The following is a 21163-nucleotide window of genomic DNA, read 5'->3' as shown; positions in this document are numbered from 1 at the left end:
GTTCCGGTGCAAATTGTTCAAGCTAACAGGAGGTGGGGTAAAGGTGGACCAGTAATACAGAATGACAATGGTGGATTTCAACAATCTTGGTTACCTTGACGAACCATTCGTCCTAGCGAAAGATGTCGCTCAGGTTTTCTATGTGAAGGACATGAGTAGCAAACCAAGGAAACAGAAAGATAAGAAAACGATCAGTACATCATGCGATGATCCAAAGCGCCACATTGTTCTTTCAGGGAAAAGAAACATCGTGGGAGTGGAGGACAAGACAGACATGTCAGAAGATTATAATATGTTTGCTGAAATTCCGCCCTTCAAAGTGAACACCGACCCAAACATTAAGTTAAATGATGAGGATGCTCCATGGATACGGCACAATCGTAAGCAAGCAGGGACACAAGGGAAGAAATGATGTGTAATAATTTATTGTACCAAACTTTATTGAATGGATCATGTGAATTATATTACCCGTGATGTGTTTGGTGTCCATTTTCGAATGATTCAATTGATTCGAGAAACCACACTGATGATACATGAAATTTGGAGTGATTTAGTCATACTCCTGCCTAGGCGTATAATATGCATACTCGTAGTCTTCATAGCCGCCGCCATTGTACTGGTAGTCGTCGCCTTCTAAGTTGCCGCCGTCGTCGTCGCTGCTGTCGTCGCTGTCATCGGGCGGCGCTCGTGGCTCGAACTGAGGGTAGCGCAGGCGGGGGATATCGCCGGCCGTGATGTAGTCCATGACGCTCTGCAGAGTCCGGCCGTACCACCATAGCCGACGGCCGGCCTCGTGGAAGTTCCCAGGAGGCAGACCGTCCTCCTCATACCTGGCGAGCGCCCTCTCACGACGATTGATGAAGAAGGCGTCCCAAGTATGCTGGTTATCGGGATGCCAGCGGGGATTCATCCGCTGCTCCGGCGTGAGGTCGAGGTAGTAGTGGTTCGTGATGGCCGCCCGGCGCGCAGTACCCTGAGGGATGGGAGGGACCGGCACGCCGTCGGCGCTTAGGCTCCAGCCGGCAGGGACGCGGTAGCCCGGTGGGCAAGGGTAGTTCGAGGCGCAAAGCTCCTCCACCTGCTGGTAGGTTAGAGTGGGTGCGGTGGAAGCCATGAGAGAGTGATGAGAGATTGTAGAGATGTGATAATGCTGGCCAAGCCGGGCTACATATATGTAGTGAGAAATGGAGGGAAAAATGGGAGCGGGAAGATAGGAGGCGGGAAGTAAGTGGCGGGAAGAAAGAGGCGGGAAGAAAGTGGCGGGAAGAAAGAGGCGGGAAAAAATTGGCGGGAAGACAGGGAAGAAATGGCGGGAAGAAGAAGAATCCAGAGCTAGTCATCTAATCTTTAGTCCCGGCTGGTGGGTGCAACCGAGACTAAAGGTGGTTTTGTATCATCTAATAAAACTATCGGTGGGATAAGGACGTCTGGGTAAGCTTTAGTCCCTGCTGGAGGGTGCAACCGTGACTAAAGCTGTCGGCAGGATAAGAACGCGTGCGTGGGTGGACGCACTGCTCGATTTTGAAATGAATTAGTTTTATTTTTCTGAATTTTTTGATATATTATTTGTATTTTTAAGATTTTTAAATGAATTAGTTTTTATTTTCTTAATTTTTTGATATATTATTTGTATTTTTAAGATTTTTAAATGAATTAGTTTTATTTTTCTTTATTTTTTGATATATTATTTGTATTTTTAAGATTTTTAAATGAATTAGTTTTATTTTTCTGATTTTTTTGATAAATTATTTGTATTTTTCAGATTTTGAAATGAATTAGTTTTATTTTTCTGAATTTTTTGATATATTATTTGTATTTTTAAGATTTTTAAATGAATTAGTTTTATTTTTCTGAATTTTTTGATATATTATTTGTATTTTTAAGATTTTTAAATGAATTATTTTTATTTTTCTTTATTTTTTGATATATTATTTGTATTTTTAAGATTTTTTAATTAATTAGTTTTATTTTTCTGATTTTTTGATATATTATTTGTATTTTTCAAATTTTGAAATGAATTAGTTTTATTTTTCTGAATTTTTTGATATATTATTTGTATTTTTCAGATTTTAGAATCAAAAGAATTTGGAAAATCACCTAAAGGGTCCTTCAGCGCGGGAACGAAATTTCCCCAAAAACTGGCCAACCGCGACTAAAGGTATCCCTTTAGTCGCGGTTGTCGTTTTGGTTTCACTTCATCTCCTTCCCCGCTGACGCAGAAGACGCAGAGACGCCCCGCGCCGATCTCGACGACACAAACGACGCCGTCAGGCTGCCGCGCCGGCGACGAAACGCCCGCCCGTGCTCGCCGCCATCTTCTTCCCCGCCGACGAACCTCCGAAGCTCCTCCGCCGCCGCCGATTCGAGCTCGCCCACGGCGCGCCACCGCGCGCACCCTTCCTCTATCGCCGGCCGCCGCCGAAACCCGAGACGCCGCCGGCTCCCGTATAGCTTTGGCCCCGCCGGCGCCCTTTCCTCGATCGCCGGGGCCGCCGCGCGGTGCCGCCGGCGCCGCCGCTATTTTACCGGCGCCCCGTGGCGGCCGGCTGCCCCGCACGCCAATACACAGAGGAGAGGGGCACCGCCAGTAAACAGTACACGGCCAACGCCCCTCTCTCCTTTTTTTTTTACAAAAACAAAAAATTTAACTTAAATTTTTTTAACTTAGAAGTTTTAATTTTAAAAATTGTAACTAAAATTGAAATAAAAATTTAAAGTGTTTTTTTTTTGTGTTTTTTTTTGTTCTAGCTTGTTAATTTTAACTACTTAACCAAAAATAACTTAATTAACAAAAAAATTAACTTAATTAACAACAAAAATTAACCCGTCCCCAACTCCCATCCACTCCCCGCACAGTCGTCGCGCATTCGTGAACCCAGGACACAAGCAAACAACGCACTCAACAACGTCCTCCTCCACCTCCCTCTTCGTGACGCCGTCGTCTGCCGCCCCGTCTCGCGCTCTTTCGCGACACCCCCCTTCCTCGCCCCCTCCTACATAGTACCCTCGCTCCGCCTCCTCCTGCTCCGCTTTCGACCCCCGGCGTTGGGGTTGTCGTCCCTATATATACCGGCGCGGAAGGCCGCGCCGATCACCCAGTCCGCATATACACATCTAATACGCGTCCCCCCTTTCGCCACCGCCACCGCCCTATCTCCTTTTGCCACCGCCCTTTCGCCACCGCCACCGCCCCCTTCTTCACTTAATTAATTTGTTTTTACTACATGTTTTCAGGACTGACATATGGCGGACGATAGAGCTGACCCGATTATGGCCAACTATGATCCGGAAGCTGAAGAACATATAATGGGCCTCATAAACGGCGATATTCTTTATGTGCCGACCGAACAAGATGAAGAAGGGGATATCTCTTCTTATCTGAACCTTGATGGTCAAGATGAAGGCCGTCAGCAAGATGATGACGAAGAAACATCGATAAACGACGATCTTCAATTGGAAGTAGCAACCACCTCCGGCGCCGAGGTATATATATACATTGAGCCTCTGGTGATACAAACTTACTGATTTGAATAAATATGTGTGTACTAACGCGCGCGACTCTCTTTCTTATTTTAGCCCTCGGCCGGATCGTCGAAACAATCGAGTACATCGTCAAAGCGTGGCGCAACCAAGACGCTGAAACAAGGAGAAACTTATACCATCGAGGTTGTCAGTGCAACCGACAAGCCGCTGGAGCCCCACAAGAACGCCACCAAGTTTATCAACCAATGCGGAGCCGTTGTTAGAGACAACGTCTCGATCACCGTCCAGGAGTGGAATGAGCCAAAGAAGGCACATCTTGCTTTCACTTTTGTCGAGAAGAGAACAAAAAAAGATTGCTTGAAAAAGCTTATGCAACATTTCATTCTACCTCCGGAATACAACAAATTCGATGAGGAGGGTAACAAGATTGAGGAAAACAAGGAGAGGAGGAGGCTATTCAAACAGTTCGCTCTTCATAAGATGGCCGCCGCATTCCGGAAATTCAAGAAAAATCTAGCCCGTGACTATGTCAACAAGAGCGAGACTCCGGATTTCAAAGGACAATATGAGAAACTGAAACATGATTGGCCAGAATTTGTGAAGCAAAAGAAATCGGAGCAGTTCATTGAAATATCGAAAAAATAAGGAAAATGCGGCTAAGAAGGAGTACAATCATATTATGGGGCCAGGAGGGTATCACCTTTGGGAGCCTAGGTGGGAGAAGATGGAGAACAAGCTGAGGGCGCGAGGAATCCGTCCAGGTACGGAGGGATGGGACCCAAGGGCCAAAAGCTGGTGGTACGGGCATGGGGAAACGCTACACCCGGAGACAGGGGCGTGTACCCACCGGGACAAAACGTTTAAACCCACCCAAGCCCTTATTGACGCAATGAGGGATGCTCAAGAGGGGAAGATCAAGTTCAACAGAGAGAACGACGCGCTGACAAAAGCCCTCGGGAATCCTGAACACGGAGGACGTGTACGAGGCATGGGGAACATTCCGTGGAAAATAGGGTTCTCCCAGAACGATGACCCGTACGGTTACAGAAGCCGTAAGAGAAAGATGGATCGGGATGCAGATGTTGTGGCGCGGTTGGCATCGGAAATCGATGAGATGAAGAAAACCGTGAATATACTAGTACAAGAAAGATCGGCAGCTGGGACGCATGCAGATCATCCAGCGGATCTCGGAAGCCAGCAGCGGAGAAGCAGCGTGGCTTCCACGGAGGCCCCGCCGGCTAGTGCAGATGCATCGACGATCGATATTACTGCACCGGAGCCTCCGACGATCGAAATTACTGCACCGGAGCCTCCTCGCTACCCCGTGGACGATGTAAAGGAGATGAAAGAATGTCATCTGTATTATCCAATGGGGAACATGTCCATGAAGGTAGCCATCGGCAGTGCTTTACCATGTTTACCTGGAGCACTCCACCACATCAACCCCATTCAAGATGGCTATGCCCGTGTCACGGTGGAGGACATAGTCCAAGGGTTTGAGGACCTGGAGATTGACATTGCTACACCTGAAGGGGCGAGAAGACTTGGAGATGTCAAGCGCCAGTTCATTCTATGGCAAAAGAAGTTTATCAAGTTTCCAGGCGAGGCGCCAAGGCCAACAAGTCCACCCCCCTACGGTGGTGGTGGTGGTGGCGGTGGTGGTGGTGGTGGTGGTGCTTCACCTACACCTCCTTCACGTCAGCCGACGCCGCCCCCCAATTCACCTCCGGCGGGTAAGCAGCCGCCGCCCCCCAGTCTGCCCCGGGTGGGTAAGCAGACGCCGCCCCCCAATCCACCTCCGGCGAAGAAGCAGAAGCAGTCCTGGAGTATTAACCCGAACCCTTATGTACCTAAGATAACAAAGGTACCGGAGCCATCACTGAAGCCTCTCCCCACGAGGCCTTGGGAACGTAGTGCCGATGAAGTCGACGCGGCCGCGGCTGCTGATTATGAGAAATGGAAGGCGGACTGCAAGAAGAAAAGAGAGCCCGAGCCCAAGCCAGTATTTTCTGATGAGCAAAAGAAGTGGGCTAAGTCATTTTTGAGCACACCGTCCCAAGCCGTGAAGAATCTGCCTGACGACTATGCACGTGAACTTCGTAGGCAGGCACTCGTGTTGAAGGAGAAGAAAGAGCGGGCGGAGAAGCAGGAGAAGAAAGCCTTGGAGGAGGCCGAGAAAGAATTAGCAAGTAAAAAAAGCGGGAAACGAGTTGCCCAGCTCGGGGAACAAAGTAAACAATCAATTGCCCCGCTCATAGTGAAAGCCGCCGGTCCGGATGCCCCCGATATCATAGCAGCTGCGGCAGCACAGGGATTGACTGTAATGAGTGCCAGAGAACAAGCGGCTAACTTAGGTATGACTCTTCGTGAACTGTTAGGCCTTGATGAGGCGCCAGTGAAGGAGGTAGTAATTACATATGTGTCGAATGGGCCTCTCGTCGAGCCTGCGCAGGAAGAGGATCTACCTCCACAAATAACAAGTCTGCTGAAATGGTACAAGGGTTACATAAAAAATAAAAACGCCAAAGAATATATTTATGCGGAAGTTAGATATGATAATCACTTCAAACATTACTATGTACAAATTCATCTGAGTGAATTGTTCCAGCTTTTCAATCTGCGTGAGCTCGACAAATCTATCATCAGTTGCTACGTTCTGTAAGTGATTTATTTCTACCCATCTCGTTCATATTGCCTGCACTATATATATGTCCTAACTATATTGTTGTGTATGCTATTATATATGCAGAATGAAGACTAAGGAATGCAGAGTAAGGAACATCCATGATGTTGGGTTCATTGACCCACACATCGTTAATGGATATGTGTTAGAGCATCACCCCGCCGACGTGGAGGAAGATCTGTGGCAGTTTCTTACAAAGCAGGAACTCAAAAGTGATATTCTATTTCCTTACCATTTTGGGTGAGTGTTTCTGTCTTGAGCACATTCTCTTTTGTTTACTCCATGCATGGTATGTGGCCAGCTAATCGATGAGTTATGCATGACTGTGCATGTATCGTGTCCGCAGGTTCCACTGGATTCTGCTAGTAATTAAATTTGACACCTCCACATGTCTCGTCCACGACTCTCTGACTCTGGATTCAAAGCTTTGGGGCGACATGAGAAGAATGCTGCAGAAGTAATTATTTTCATTCATTTGCGCTCTATATCGATCGGCCTATTTCGTTCATTTCCTAATATCAAGTAACTAATAACTCTCTTGTTCATTTAATTTTCTTTGCCTCGTAGGGTTTGGAGACGGTTCTCAGATGAAAGGGTCGGTGATTTCAAAAAAGAGCTACATTTCATGCGGTCAATGGCTAAGAATGGTGGCGTTATTCCGCCAGCGGGGACCAATCTATGTGGATACTACGTCTGTGAGATGATCCGGAGATACACCTCTGAGCGGGTTCCGAGTGATAACAATGAGAAGAGGAATAACCTCCGGAAGATGCTTAGTCCAGAAGCTCGCTTCCGACCACTTAAAGAGGAACTAGCTGGATGGTTCACGAGGGAAGTCATCGATCCTAAAGGAGAACACTATTACGAGGATGTAGAACTTCATATGCATCAAATTATGTATGGAAACTTGTTCAAAATTGTACATGGTCATCCGATGATATTGAATATATATTGTATATTCCTCTTGAATTCTTTTTGGTTCTAATTTCAAATTTGTTTGAAATTGTACATTCATATGCATGTATGTAGTACCGTAGAATATGTGAAACTCCTTCAAAATTAAAATAAAACACAAAAGAAATAAAACAATACAAATTAAAAAGAAAACAGGTTTAGGGGTTGGCCAGGAGAACCGCGACTAAAGGTCCTCCGCCCCGACGGACTGCTGGCGGCCACGTGGACGTGCCTTTAGTCACGGTTCGTAAGGAACCGCGACTAAAAGGGGGCCTTTAATCGCGCTTAATTGGTCGCGGTTGCGCAACCGCGACTAATGGCAGTTGCGAACCGCGACTTTTTCCACCAGTGCATGTATTGTGTGATAAATCCTTACGCACACGTTACGTTTAAATTTGCCGAGACAATGCTGGTTAGCAAATTAGAATAGAATTTCGCTTCCCAGCCACATCCCAAAAAGAATTTGAGATTATTAAAATATAATCGAAAATAGTTGAATTTATTTAAACTTGCTACATATTACATAGATTCGAACAAAATTCGATAAAATTTAAATCTAAACCCTAATCTAGTAGTATTTGCGTTGGCCAGAACGGTCGTAGTACTGATGAAAGTTGTACATATCGTTGACAATGAAGTCCTGCTTGCCGCGCTCGTCGGGCTTGTCGACGGGCTCGTCCTTCACCGCACCGCTTGGCCCAGCTTCGCCGTCATTAGTGAGGTCGACGAGCGGCATCCCAGCGTCGTGGATGGACATGGCGATCGCCGCGTCGAGCTCGCCCCTCCAGGCGCCCTTGTCTTTCAACGACGCCATGTACGCCGCGTGCAAGCTTGGGCAGTCCTTGGGTCGTCGCTACTGGCGATGAGTGGCTGCCACCGCTCGTACTTTGCCATTTGCATGGCCTTCGCGGCTTCCTCATCGTCCTGCTCCTCCTTCACCTCCGGCTTCGGAACGAGGAGGGCGCCGTTGGCGCGCCTATGATGATGCCGCGCTGGTTCGTGGATGTTGACGTTGCTGCTGACGCGCCTCCGAATCGCGGGCGGCGTCGCGTACTTCGGCTCTTCCTTCACCTCGTGCTTCGGCACGCTGTACGGCATGGGGCGGTGCGAGGAAGGCGTCGGTCGTGCCGGCCCCAAAGAAGAAGAGTTCGAGGAGGACGAGTACGTCCTCCTCGGTTGCCAGCGCGCTGCGGCCGAAGGAGAGGGTAGCGAGGAAGGTGGCATCTCCAGCCTAGTGTGCGCCGTTGTGGATGTTGTCGATGACGTTTTGGAGGATGCACCTGGGAACGCCCGAGAAACAGACGCGCCCCTCCTTGTTCCAAGTGTTCCTCCGGCCAACGAGGCCGTCAGTGCTGTTCATGTCGACGTCATACTGCGCCTGGAAGAAGTCCTCCCATGTGAAACAATATGTTGGAGGGGGAACCGGCACAACCCTCTAGGGGTGGCCTATCTCATATATATATAGGGGGTACACAATGGTACAATACAAGTCCAATGCCAATAGGTATGGATACACATATACAGCTACAATACAATGTCTAACACCCTCCCTCAATCTTAGCCACTTTGTAAAGAATCTAAAAGTGTAAGATTGCGCCTACAAGCCTCAAACTGTGGGAGAGGCAATGGCTTTGTGAAGATGTCTGCAATTTGATCCTTAGAAGAGATGAACTTGATTTGTAGCTGTCTTCGTGCAACACGTTCCCTCATAAAATGATAATCCACTTCAATATGTTTGGTTCTAGCATGAAACACCGGGTTGGCTGAAAGGTATGTAGAACCGATATTATCACACCAAAGAACTGGAGACTGTGGCTGAGAAATCCGCAACTCGCGAAGCAAAGACTGTACCCATATGAGCTCAGCAGTGGAATTGGCAACAGCTTTGTATTCAACCTATGTACTACTTCGAAACACAGTGGCTTGTTTCCGAGCACTCCAGGCGATCAAGTTGGAACCAAAGAACACAGCATAACCCCCGTGGATCGCCTGTCATCTGGACAACCAGCCCAATCCGCATCTGAATAGGCCGAGAGCACCCCAGAGGGGTTTGGCCGTATGTGAAGACCATGAGACAAGGTAGACCGTACATAGCGAAGAATGCGCTTAACAGCCGCCCAATGAGTGTCTCGTGGTGTATGTAGATACTGATAAACTCTGTTGACAGCATAGGAAATATCCGAGTGAGTGATGGTCAAATACTGAAGACCTCCAACAACACTTCTGTACTCAGTAGCCTCATCAGAGGTGAGGAGCACACCATCAACTGCAGTAAGCTTGTCAGTGGAGGACATAGGCGTGGCGGTAGGCTTGCATTTGAGCATCCCAGCACGGCGCAAAATGTCCAAAGAGTACTTCTTCTGAGTCATGACCAAACCAGAAGCACAAGATGCCACCTCTAGACCAAGAAAGTAATGGAGAGTACCCAGATCCTTGGCTGCAAAATCTTTCCCAAGCGAAGCAATGAGAGCATCGGAAGCCAAGACCGACGAGCTGATCAAAATAATATCATCTACATAGACCAAGAAGTACATAGTAACCTTGGGTGTCTGTAGAAGGAACAGAGAGGAATCAGCTGTAGAGGGCACAAACCCATGAGCACGAAGGGCTGAACCAAGACGAGCATGCCAAGCACGAGGCGCTTGCTTCAGACCATAGAGAGCTTTAGTGAGGCGACATATATGTGTGGGATGATCAGGATCAACAAAACCTGGAGGCTACCGCATATAGACCTCTTCCTCTAATAAGCCATGAAGGAAATCATTCTGCACATCAAGCTGACGAAGAGACCAACCTCGAGTAAAAGCAAGCGACAGGAGAAGGCGAATAGTAGTAGGCTTGACGACAGGACTGAAGGTATCTTCATAGTCGAGACCAAACCATTGCCGAAAACCGCGAGCAACAAGACGTGCTTTGTAACGCTCAATAGTCCCATCGGAGTGCTTGGTCACCTTGAACACCCATTTGGAGTCAATAACATTAACACGAGGCGGCGGAGAGACAAGTGTCCAAGTCTCATTGCGAAGCAAAGCCTGATATTCTTGCTCCATAGCCTCTCGCCAATGTGGAATACTCATGGCAGCTTGATATGTGTGAGGTTCAACAGTCGGATCAGCAAGTGCAGCAGTCATGCAGGCAACAGTCCCGTCAGTGTGTTCCTTGGGACGGAAAATACCACTGCGGCTGCGCGTATGAGGCCGGAGAGCTGGCGGAGCTGCAGGGGCTGCGGTCGTTGTCGCCGGAGCTGGGGTGGTACCAGGTGATGGCGACGGACTGGACGACGGAGACGAGGCCGAGGACGCCTGTGTCGGTGAAGGGCTGCGGAGGATCGGCGAGGCAGGCCGCAGAGGCAACCCAGGGGACAGCCCATCGTCGACATGCGGGGGCGCATGGGCCGGTGATGGCGATGTAGGCGACGCGGGCGCCCAAGCAGCATCAGCGTGTGCATGGCTGGTGATGTCCCCGAGGCCATGCACGACGGAGCGATCGTCGTGGGACGAGGCTGGGGACGTGGCCGCATGCATGCGGGCGGCATCAGCAGAGGCGGGACGATCGTCGTCAGCGGTTGCATGGCGGGCACGGTTGCCAAGGCCATGTACACCCGCGGGTGTAGAGAAAGCGTCGCCCGTCGACGAGGACTGCAGAGGAGCAGGCAACGGTGAAGGCAATTCTTCAAGCAATTCCAAGCGAGCGCCGCGACCAATACCTGCGCCATGGTTAGGTAACAACATGGGAGAGTAAGCATCATCAAATTGGTCAGCAGTGGTGGATGATGAATGCAATGGTGAGGGTATTGTAGTGGACGCGGGAAGGCATGAAAACGGAAAAGAATTCTCATCAAAAACGACATCCCTAGATATATAGATACGATTTGTGGGAACATGTAGACGCTTGTACCCTTTATGAAGAGCACTATATCCAAGAAAAACACATTTTTAGATCGAAACTCCAACTTGCGTTTGTTGTAGGGGCGCAAATGTGGCCAACATGCACAAACAAAGACCTTGAAAAAGGTGTAGTCTGGTAGTTCATTAAGAAGAAGCTCAAGTGGAGTTTTCATAGATAACACACGAGTGGGAGTACGATTGATGAGAAAACAGGCAATGGAGAAAGCATCACTCCAGAATCGAAAAGGAACAGATGCATGTGCCAAAAGAGTAAGACCAGTTTCAACTATATGCCGATGCTTACGCTCAACTGAGCCATTCCGCTGATGAGTATGAGGGCATGATAAACGATGAGAAATCCCAAGCTCCTGAAAGAAAGAGTTGAGGTTGCGATACTCGCCCCCCCCCCCCCCCCCCATCTGACTGAACATGAATAATTTTGTGCTTGAGAAGACGTTCAACATGCTTTTGAAATTGAATAAAAATACTAAACACATCAGATTTGCGCTTAATAAGATAAAGCCATGTAAAGCGACTATAAGCATCAATGAAACTGACATAATATGTATGGCCACTGACCGAAGTTTGAGCAGGGCCCCATACATCTGTAAACACAAGTTCTAAAGGACTCTTAACTTCTCGAATAGAATCAGAAAACGAAAGCTGATGACTCTTGCCCTGTTGACAGGCATCACACACTGCTAAAACTTTATTACTAGACAAGCTAGGTAACTCATGATGACTCAAGACATGACGAACGATAGGTGTGGCAGGATGACCAAGGCGAGCATGCCACTGCGACGGCGAAACACGAACTCCACTGAACACCTGAGGGGCGCCCGGGGGATCCACGCGATAGAGGCCATGACACAACTGCCCGCTAAGAAGAACGTCCCTCGTGGCTCGATCCTTAACAAAAAGATCAAACGGGTGAAACTCGCAAAAAACATTATTGTCATGAGTGAGCTTAGGAACTGAGAGTAAATTGCGTGTGACAGCAGGTACTCGAAGGACATCTTTTAGGTGGAGTTGTCTAGATGGATGACTAGTGAGTAGGGATGCTTGACCAATATGGGAGATGTGCATACCTGCTCTGTTTGCAGTGTGAACCTTGTCAGAATCGTGATAGGCATCGCGAGTATGCAGCTTGTTGAGCTCGCTAGTCAGGTGATCCGTAGCCCCAGTGTTCATGTACCATGCGGGGTCGACGGAGTAGGACTGCGTGTGTCCTTGCTGGCCCTGGGGCGCAGACCGATCAGCCATGGCGGCCTGGCGCGCATTGTTGCGAGTGTCCCGACCGTCGTTGCCAAGGCCGCGAAAGCTACGCTGGAAGCGACGATGGCATTTGGAAGCAACATGACCATCCCGGCCACAGAGCTGGCAGGTGCACTGCGGCCGGCTACCTCCATAGCCCGGTGATGAAGCAGGAGCCGGAGGCGAGGGGGCAGGAGACTTGCCCTGGGAGGAAGGCGGGGCGGTACGGGCACCACCCTTGTGCGCGATGTTGGCTAAAGGGTCGGAGTGGGCACCGTCACTCTGGCGGCCAGGGCGAGCCTCAACGCGTTGCTCAGTACGGAGGAGCTTCGCATAGAGCATGTGCGGAGGCATGGGCGTGGTGCGATCTTCCATCACTTCGACCAAGCCATCATACTCATCATCGAGTCCGTTCACAATATATGAGTTGAACTCAGAATCAGAGAGGGGCTGGCCAATAGACGCAAGCGTGTCAGCAAGCCCGCGCACTTTGTTGTAGTAGTCCTTGGCGCTCATGTCCAGCTTCTCGCACTCGCCAAGTTCAAGGCGGAGGGAGTTGGCGCGCGCCTGTGATTGAGCCGAGAAGCTCGACTCTAGTGTCTTCCATGCGTCACACGAGGTGGTGGCGAAGACAACCATCCTGGCAACCGTCGGGGAGAGAGACCCCTGGATGGAGGACAGGTTCGCGTGGTCCTGCGCCATCCACACATGGTGAGCCGGATTCATGACCGGACCATGCACGCTGTCGATGAGCGCGGGAGGGCAGGGCAGGGTACCGTCGACATAGCCCATCAAGTAATGGCTCCGGAGAAGCAGAAGAACCTGCGCACGCCAAAATATATAGTTATCGGGCGTTAGCTTGATGGTGATGTGATCGCCGAAGTGGTAGGGCGGCGGCAGCGTGGCGAACGCGTCCGGAGCAGCTGGCGGGAGCACCACGGTCGGCGCCACGGGACCAGGAGCCGCCGACGTAGGAGCCGGAGGCGTGGCCGGGGGCCTGGTGATAGCAACGTTGGAGCTGGAGGCTGGCTCGGAGGCGATCTGGAGCTGCATAGCGGTGGAGATCGGCGGCAGAGAGGCCGATGGTGGGTTCACGAAGAGAGAGCCCACGCTGAGGGTCCCCACTTGGGGCGTCGTGGCGGCGGCGGCGGCTGCATCAAGCGGCCGGTTGAGGAGCGCCGCCAAGGAGGTCGGGAGATACCTGGAGGAGGAGAGGCCAGAGGTGGCGCTCGTAGTCATGGCGCCGGCGACAATGGGGCGGAAGCGAGAGAGGCGCGCGGCGGCGGCGGCGAGGGAGCAGACGGCGGCGGCGATCTAGGTCAGGATCGGATAGGTATTGATACCATGTGAAACAATATGTTGGAGGGGGAACCGGCACAACCCTCTAGGGGTGGCCTATCTCATATATATATAGGGGGTACACAATGGTACAATACAAGTCCAATACCAATAGGTATGGATACACATATACAGGTACAATACAATGTCTAACATCCCACCAGTCGTCGTTACCGGTGGAGGCCAAGGTGGGATCGGCTCGCTCCTCGGCATCCCACCGGTAACGACGACTGGTGGGGGCACTTCATTTTGAAATATGGGAGCATATGCTCCCTTCATTTTGAAATGCATTTTACTCATATTTTAAATTTTTAAGAAAATGAAAAAAAAAATCGCACGTATATTTTCATGTGCTACGCACCCACAAAGTTGTTTAACGAAAAATCGACTTATCATCCAACATGTGTAAAAAAGATAAAATTCAGTGATACTGTACACAAGATAAATTTTCTCTTTTATACATACAACCAAAATAATGTTGGTTTTTCATGAAACTTGGAGAACTCAGATATATTATGTAGATGTACATGCAAATTATTTTCGACACTTCCAATTATAATTTTTTGGTAGAGGAGCATATGTATGTGGGAGCCGAATTTAATTTCCCCACCGAAAGATGTCTTTATTTTATTTTTAGGACTTTTTGGGCACATAATTGAGCTGTGATCGAGATCTTTTGCCAAAAATCCTTACAACCATATCCATTTTCTTTTACCTTTTCGAAAATCCATATCTGCATCACTGCATGTATTTGTCTTTCAAGAAGTATGCCAGTCCTCCAAGGATGAATAATGTACATGCAGGGCATGGATGATGGATCTTGCGTCCTCCTCCTACAGTCAGTCAGTCACACTTGACCCAAGAAGTCTCCTCCATGATCCCGTAGCTTTTTTTTTCGATAATGATGATGATCCCGTAGCTAGATCGTACTAGATTATAGGCTGCGGGAATGATAGTCACTCCTCAGTCACTCGCACAAGTCACTGCCCTACCAATGCCCATACCCAGTACCTGCACCTTTCACTGTCTCTCGGACACCTAGGAGCCGCGGACCCATCGGCGTGTAAGCTTTCCGGGGGAGCACACGGCACATGCGAGCTGCTGCGTCGTCCTCTACCTCCCCATAGGCTGGTAGTATTTGGCGAGACCAATCGACGCCGATCTGTAGCAGGCCCTGCGCAATCATGCAGAACAAGGGGTACTGAAGTGACGAGTGAGGCGAGGAGGAGGACGTACGCCAATGCGAGGGCGTGGTAGACGGGTACGTTGGCACTGTTCCCGCCTCTGCGTGCACTCCTCTGTCTCGCCCGATGTATGTAATAATCTGACCGATCGGTCGATCCATCTCGTTGTAGAGTCTTGTCCAAGCTGATTCCGAGATCGAGAGATCTGAACGACGTGGCTACAGTACGTGGCGAGAGAGAGGAGGGGAGGGGTACAACTACAAGAGACACTGGCGAGCCACCGCGCGTTGCTCAATCTCTCTGCTTCCGCTAGCTTCCCAAATTTGGCCGCTCGGTCAGCTGCGGCCACACTGTTGCTGCCGATTCCGGGCCTGGCTCTGCAGGGAAGCGCAAGCGCCCATGGAGAGCTCCTGGGGAAGGTGGAGGTGGGGCGGCAGATGCGCGCTGATGGCGGTGGTGGCCGTGTGCTTCGTCGCGGCCGTCTCCCTGTGCTGCGTCCGCTTGTGGGATTGCGGTGGCAGTGGCTGCAGCGGGTGTACTGTGGCGCTCCGTTCAGGTAACGAATTCAGCCTGCGCGATGCTCATCCCTGCACTTGTTTCCTCCGTTTTGGCAAGTTTTGAGTCCTGCGCTGGGATTGTGCATTTGTTCTTCTGAATGTTTGGTTTGTAACTTTGTACGGAGTACTGGTTTCTTGTCGAGGTTGCATATTGAGTTTACGCTTTGTTGCATGCTGATGCTAGTTCTTTCTACTACTTGCAATTTGTTCCGCGCGTGCTTCCTTACTCGGCAATATCATCTTTTCTGTTCTTGACCAGCCGGTTGGAGTGTTACAAACTTACAATCACTGTCTAATAACCTTCGTGCCCTTCTTTTCTTTTGTGCAGATTTTCGGAGACGAACAACAGCATCTTCCGCTAATCAGGTGAGTTCGCATCATCATCTTCCTCTCGCTAAATTTCCCTCTGATCCCTTGCACAGACTGCTATACAACAGTTTACGTAGTGAGTGCACACAAGTCTATGCCACAAGTTTACAGCTCCACACCACTGGAATGCACACCGGCGTACATCCACTGCGGTTCACGTAGATCGGCGTGCCTTGATCCGCTCTGCCTCTATGCTCATCTTTTTTTGTTTTCAACATCGATATATTCATCTTGAAATGGTGTGATGCGCCGCCATGAACAAGGCGAGGTCCTCGCAGGACGGTAGCTAGGGCAGCATCGTAGCTAGCACAGGCCCCGCCAAAGCGGCTGCACGTTGCGACCTCCACTAGCTCACAGGCACAGGCGCAGCCATGAATGCCAGCTCACGGCCCTTCCGACAGCCCTTCAACGCCGATCGACGGCCGGGGCCCCTTGTGCTTCTGGCCATACGTCGCTGTCCTCTACCTGAACAGCGAGATACGGACCCGGTCGCGTTTAATCCATATATATCTACACGCCATCTCACACTGGCTGTGTTTCATGTTCGCAGGTGAGCTCGAGGGCCAGCGGGCAATGGCGGCCACGGCGGCGGCTGCTGTCGAGGACGGAAGGGCCGGGGTCGTACCCGCCGCGGTGCGCGTCCAAGTGCGGCAGCTGCAGCCCGTGCTACCCGGTGCACGTGGCCGTGCCGCCGGGCGTGCCGGTCACCACCGAGTACTACCCGGAGGCATGGCGGTGCCGGTGCGGCAACCGCCTATACATGCCATGACCATGAGACCAGACAAGATGAACCAACAAGGAGCCGCCGTGAGGGCGACACCACTGCGGTTTGAAGAGCTCGCGAATTGAGCGGCTGGTCCAGCTGAATTATTGCTCCGGCCGGGCCGGGTGGTGGCTAGACTGCGGCAGCAGTGCCATGGCTGTCGCGGCGCGCCTGCATCAAGTGTCATGGGCATGGTGGTGGCCTACTGGGCTGCTGCTGGGCTCAGTTCTTGTTCCAGTGCTTGTCTTCTCTGTGCCGCTGGAATTCGCACGGCCCTACCACGAGGCGCCGAGTCATGGAGCTGTACGGAGCAAAATGACATGGGACGAGCAGCTGCTCCCCGCTCCTGCACGTGTCCAGATCATCTGTTGATTTTCTTCAAAAAAAAAAAAAAAAAGATCATCTGTTGATTAGTCCGTCTTTTTTTTTTGTCTTCCGTCTTTCGACCTGTTGGGATTAGAATTCGAAATTTTATTTGTAACCATATATGGTATGAGATGACGCGTGTTGAAGTTGAAGCACGTATTGACCCCAAGCCCGGATAATTTTCTACTACTAGGTGTCAAACGTAATGCATTTCTCACTCTTAGTGGAAGTTGGACAAAAAAAATCTAGATGTTTTCTCTCTTTTTGAGTAAAGTTCAACACTACAAGAGAGAAAATCATCGAAGAATAGCCGTCCCCGCCGATGGAGAAATTTACGGTCCCCTTAGCCCCGGCTACCATCTTGGCTGCGAGTGGTGGGGGGCCTCAGATATTTTCTATCGTTTTGCAAATAAAGTTACTCTAGTTTTATAGTGGTGCCACGAAGCTAGAGAAGTTTGTGTCCCCGCTGTCCGATTATTCAGACCTAATGAGTTCAAATTATTGTGTCATGTTGCTTTCATTTGCTTGATTCTTTGTGGAGTTGAAATCTTTCTTCGATATTATGGTAAAGATTTTGTGGTTCAGTTGTACTTCTAGGAGATCATCCCATGGCCAAGTCCGTTCAACTATCACCGCTTCACATGGTTTTGGATGGGCGATCCAAGGGGCTTCAAGAAATCTTTATTGGTAGTGTATCTTTGCTCCATGTAGGAATGTTTTAATGTCTTCCAGAACTTTTAATAATGCATTGCTTGTGTTAGAACTTCATTATGGAATCCTTGTGTCTCGTCACTTAATATTGGCATTGAATTTTTCTGTAATGGATGAGGAAGACAATTGCTGAGTAAATAAACTCAACCTCTTCTTCTTCGGCCACCACCACCTCGGCGAGCTCAAACACCACCGCCACCACTCTCTTGGGCCAAGATCTTCGCCCGGGTGATCTCCCAATAGACCCTAGATTTGTCATCCATTTAGCTAGGGTCCATGAACATGATGGTACGGTTGGCATCCTCCCTCTCCTTGTCCAACTTCTTCGCCTCATGTGCAAGCCTTTTCCCTTCTATCATGTTCTCCTTGGCCATTCTTTCTCCATCTAGTATTATCATTCTTTGCTCCACCGCCAACTTGGACCACCACTTCTCATCGTCAAGAGCTTTGAGCTCCGTCCACCTTGTCTCCTTGTCCTCTTTGCGTTCGGCCGCCAATGCCTTCTTGGTCTCAACGATAGCATTGAACTCATCTTTGTATGTTGCCGCACCTCCCCTCTTCTTCTTCTCCTTTGCTATTTTGGCACCTTCTCCGACCTCATGTTGAGACCTTCTTCTTCGTCATCATCGACATTAATGGTCGTAGTGATTCTTGACCTCTTGGGTGTAGCCTCATAGTTTCTTCTTAGCCACTTCTCATTGCCCTCTAGTTCCTTGTAGCAATGAAACAATGTAAAAGTTTGTGGTCACCCTTCTTGTTGCGATGATTGTACACTTCTTGTTGCAATGCCATATATTGGGTGATTGGCACCCCACTTGGTGGTGAATTGTTCATTGTCTCAATGGGGTCGGACCACCGATTGCAACACTCAAGTCTTGCACCCAAACGATGACTAAGAGAGCCTTGGGTGCGGTAGGACGGTATCTTGACAACATTGCGGTAGTGCTGTTCAATTCTTTGCCAAAACTTGTCCTTGCATTGATCTGTGCCAACCGATGCATCAAGCGAAACGTTCATCCAAGCATGGCACAATGTCTTCTTCTTCACTATAGTTGGTGGATCTCTTGTTCGACTTCTTTCCCATCTCTTTAGTCGCCGCCACCTCGGCCACCTCTTCTTCGGCTTCTTCCACCTTGGTCACCTCTTATTCTTCGGTTCCTTCATCCTCCACGGCATAGACGTCGTAGCTATCACCAACGCCGAAGTTGAGCTCATCGAGGTCTTGGGTGTGTGAAGAATACAATTGAGACATGAATTTGATCACCCCAATCTCGGTGGCACTTGCTTTACTCTCGATCATTTCGTCGATCACGTCGTGAGCGGCCACTCGAGGATGGGCAACACCGGCCGAGAGAGAAGTCGTGGTCGTTGAGGAAGCCGGCGAAGCCTTGTGTGACGCCCCAAAACCGGTACCATGAGGATCTTAGCGAATCCGCCAAAATCCGCACGATATCGATTTTAGGAGACGCACCACCAAGCGCCTCGTACACGCCGAAGCATGCACGTGATGCGGGTGGAATCAATCACGAGAGGTAACATTACAACAGGATTACAATAGAGCCCACAAGATACATATATTACAACAACGACTCCAACGAGTCAAGATACAAATAGATACATACAAAGATCCAAATCATACAGAAGATCAAATACATCCGAGTACGGACAAGATACAAATATGGACTAAGAGTCCTGAAGATAACCAGTGGCGTCCATAACCCTGCCCAGGCCAAGCCGGAAGGGTAACCTTGCTAACGTCGTCTTCATCGAACATATCTTCATACCTGCCCGGTTATATCCCGTAGAAGCAGCAGTAAGTACGGGTTCGTACTTAACAAGACTTCAAGACGTATGAGCATTCGTCAACCAGTCGTCATTTGTACTTGAGGCACGCATGGGACTTAGAGGACGCAAGAGAAACGTCATAGGCAATATGGTGGGGTTAAGCGGCAGCGCGCAAGCACTAAAAACCTATAGAGACACTCTACTACATTCGTCTAATCAGAGAAGGTGAGAGATCGCATAAACTAACAGTTCTATACTCTGCAAACATAACACAGCCGATGTGTTCCCCCCTCGCAAGGAAGTACTTACAAGGGCACTCACACGGTTATCAAGTTTTAACCATTTATTATTGAAGTTGTACTAACTTACTATGCAAGTTATTATCAATAAACAACAGGTGTAAGTTGTCTATGGTCGAGTCATACAGCTCCAAGTCGTCCATAACCGCGGACGCGGCTTATCGATAAGATTTAACCCTGCAGGGGTGCCCAAATGTGCCCACACGCACGATCAACCCACTTGCGACAGGTGGATATCACGACTCGCACTCTCCTTCACGACAACAATGTCCAGGAAGCCACCTAACCAAGTTAAACCCGAATCGAAGTCCGTGAATCTCCGAAGCGGACCTAGGTCATTGCGCCAAGATACTAGGTGGTTTAAACACACCTTTGGGGCGATAAACCACTTCGCAGCGGCTCCGCAACCTATACGTGCGTACCAGAAACAAGGGATACAAGGCACCAAGGGGCTTCCCAAAGTAAATAAGTAACAGGCTGGCATGCACGCAAACAACAAATGGTAAAACATTGCAAACTAGTTGTGGCCACTGGACAAAGCTGTAGATTCCGGCAGTGGTCAAGGGGAGACCCAGAAACATACCCACGTGTGGTTAGAGCGCTCAGTCTCGGAACAGATAACAAGAACTCGAGGTCCTAAGATATTTAGGAAACACAAGTGAGCCGTCACAAAACGAGCAGCTGACCCACCGATGCCTCCGCTAGACAAATGTCAACAACTAAAGTAACCATGATTCTTCCCAACATAATAACCCAATAAGATAGCAAGAATTGATACTTGAGATAAAACAGCACTAGCATGCACTACGACTCGCAAGGCAGACACGATAACCAAACAATAGCCGTAGGAGGTGGTGGTGGCAATATGGGCTGCTTGAGGTAAGTGGAAAGGACACGTGACAAGAACGCAACTTAAGGATAGCATGAGGGAGAAGGCAAAATAAAATAGGTGAGCGACTTCTGCAGGGGCAGAAGTATAGGGGAAATGCTTGCCTGTTAAAACTTGCAGAGGGACATCCGGAGATCTCGTCGTATCTCACCACACCACTTCGCGATCCTATCCGGGAAGAAGCAAATGCTGGAACACACAACGTATGCAAGTCTTACTACTACGGATAAAGAAGATCCAGCATGATCAAGATGATATGCATGACATGACAATGATGATGCGATGCACTTATCCAAATTAAGCGGGATCGGAACCCGGACAAACAAATTTGGTTGGAGTTGCATTTTCTACAGGCAAATTTAAGTGTTGATTAGCATGGCAAGACATGGCAGGGGTGCGCTACTTCAAAATTAAACGGAGCGGGGAAACCCTAGTCGGTATCCGAAATACTCCGCATATATGTTAGATGAACATGCACGAACTATCACGTCACGATATGATGCAAGATGCAAACAGATGAATGGATGGCATATTCATGTTCAGCACATTTTTCTGATCAATTTTCATATAAAAAACATTTTATTTTGAGTTACACATTAAAAGATATTGATTTTCCAAGTTTTAGCAAATTCCTGCAATTT

General features: G+C 49.3%; 2 protein-coding genes across 3 annotated transcripts; one reads left to right on the top strand and one right to left on the bottom strand.

The window, feature by feature from the left end:
• Nucleotides 1-9066: 9066 nt before the first annotated feature.
• Nucleotides 9067-14338, bottom strand: LOC139838142 (uncharacterized). The gene is made up of 4 exons (XM_071827503.1): nt 14315-14338; nt 12096-13575; nt 9853-10826; nt 9067-9669 (listed from the first exon to the last, which is right to left on the bottom strand). The coding sequence occupies exons 1-4, from the start codon at nt 14336-14338 to the stop codon at nt 9067-9069; spliced, it is 3081 nt and encodes a 1026-aa protein (XP_071683604.1).
• Nucleotides 14339-14651: 313 nt separating this feature from the next.
• Nucleotides 14652-17024, top strand: LOC127344769 (uncharacterized). 2 transcript variants are annotated; one of them, XM_051371104.2, is made up of 4 exons: nt 14652-14860; nt 14955-15339; nt 15669-15706; nt 16260-17024. In XM_051371104.2, exons 1-4 carry the CDS (start codon nt 14840-14842, stop codon nt 16476-16478), a joined length of 663 nt encoding a protein of 220 aa, XP_051227064.1. In that variant the 5' UTR covers nt 14652-14839; the 3' UTR covers nt 16479-17024. The 2 variants fall into 2 exon arrangements, with proteins under 2 accessions (XP_051227064.1, XP_051227065.1); XM_051371105.2 differs by lacking the exon at nt 14652-14860 and having other exon boundaries at nt 14920-15339.
• Nucleotides 17025-21163: the final 4139 nt, after the last annotated feature.

This window comes from Lolium perenne, chromosome 3, assembly GCF_019359855.2.
Source record: "Lolium perenne isolate Kyuss_39 chromosome 3, Kyuss_2.0, whole genome shotgun sequence".
In the NCBI taxonomy this organism is placed as follows: Eukaryota; Viridiplantae; Streptophyta; class Magnoliopsida; order Poales; family Poaceae; genus Lolium; species Lolium perenne.
The sequence above is the reverse complement of the archived record's forward strand: the minus strand, read 5'-3'. Positions and strand labels throughout refer to the sequence as shown.

What these genes read in the sequence shown, in the direction of transcription:
- LOC139838142 (XM_071827503.1), bottom strand. Translation starts at nt 14,338, where the DNA reads ATGCAGATATGGATTTTCGAAAAG. An exon ending in AGATATGGATTTTCGAAAAG is followed by an intron (nt 13,576 to 14,314) that starts GTAAAAGAAAAT and finishes ATCCTGACCTAG; the next exon opens with ATCGCCGCCGCCGTCTGCTC. An exon ending in TCACACTGCAAACAGAGCAG is followed by an intron (nt 10,827 to 12,095) that starts GTATGCACATCT and finishes ACCATGGCGCAG; the next exon opens with GTATTGGTCGCGGCGCTCGC.
- LOC127344769 (XM_051371104.2), top strand. Translation starts at nt 14,840, where the DNA reads ATGCGAGGGCGTGGTAGACGG. An exon ending in TGCGAGGGCGTGGTAGACGG is followed by an intron (nt 14,861 to 14,954) that starts GTACGTTGGCAC and finishes ATCTCGTTGTAG; the next exon opens with AGTCTTGTCCAAGCTGATTC. An exon ending in TACTGTGGCGCTCCGTTCAG is followed by an intron (nt 15,340 to 15,668) that starts GTAACGAATTCA and finishes TCTTTTGTGCAG; the next exon opens with ATTTTCGGAGACGAACAACA.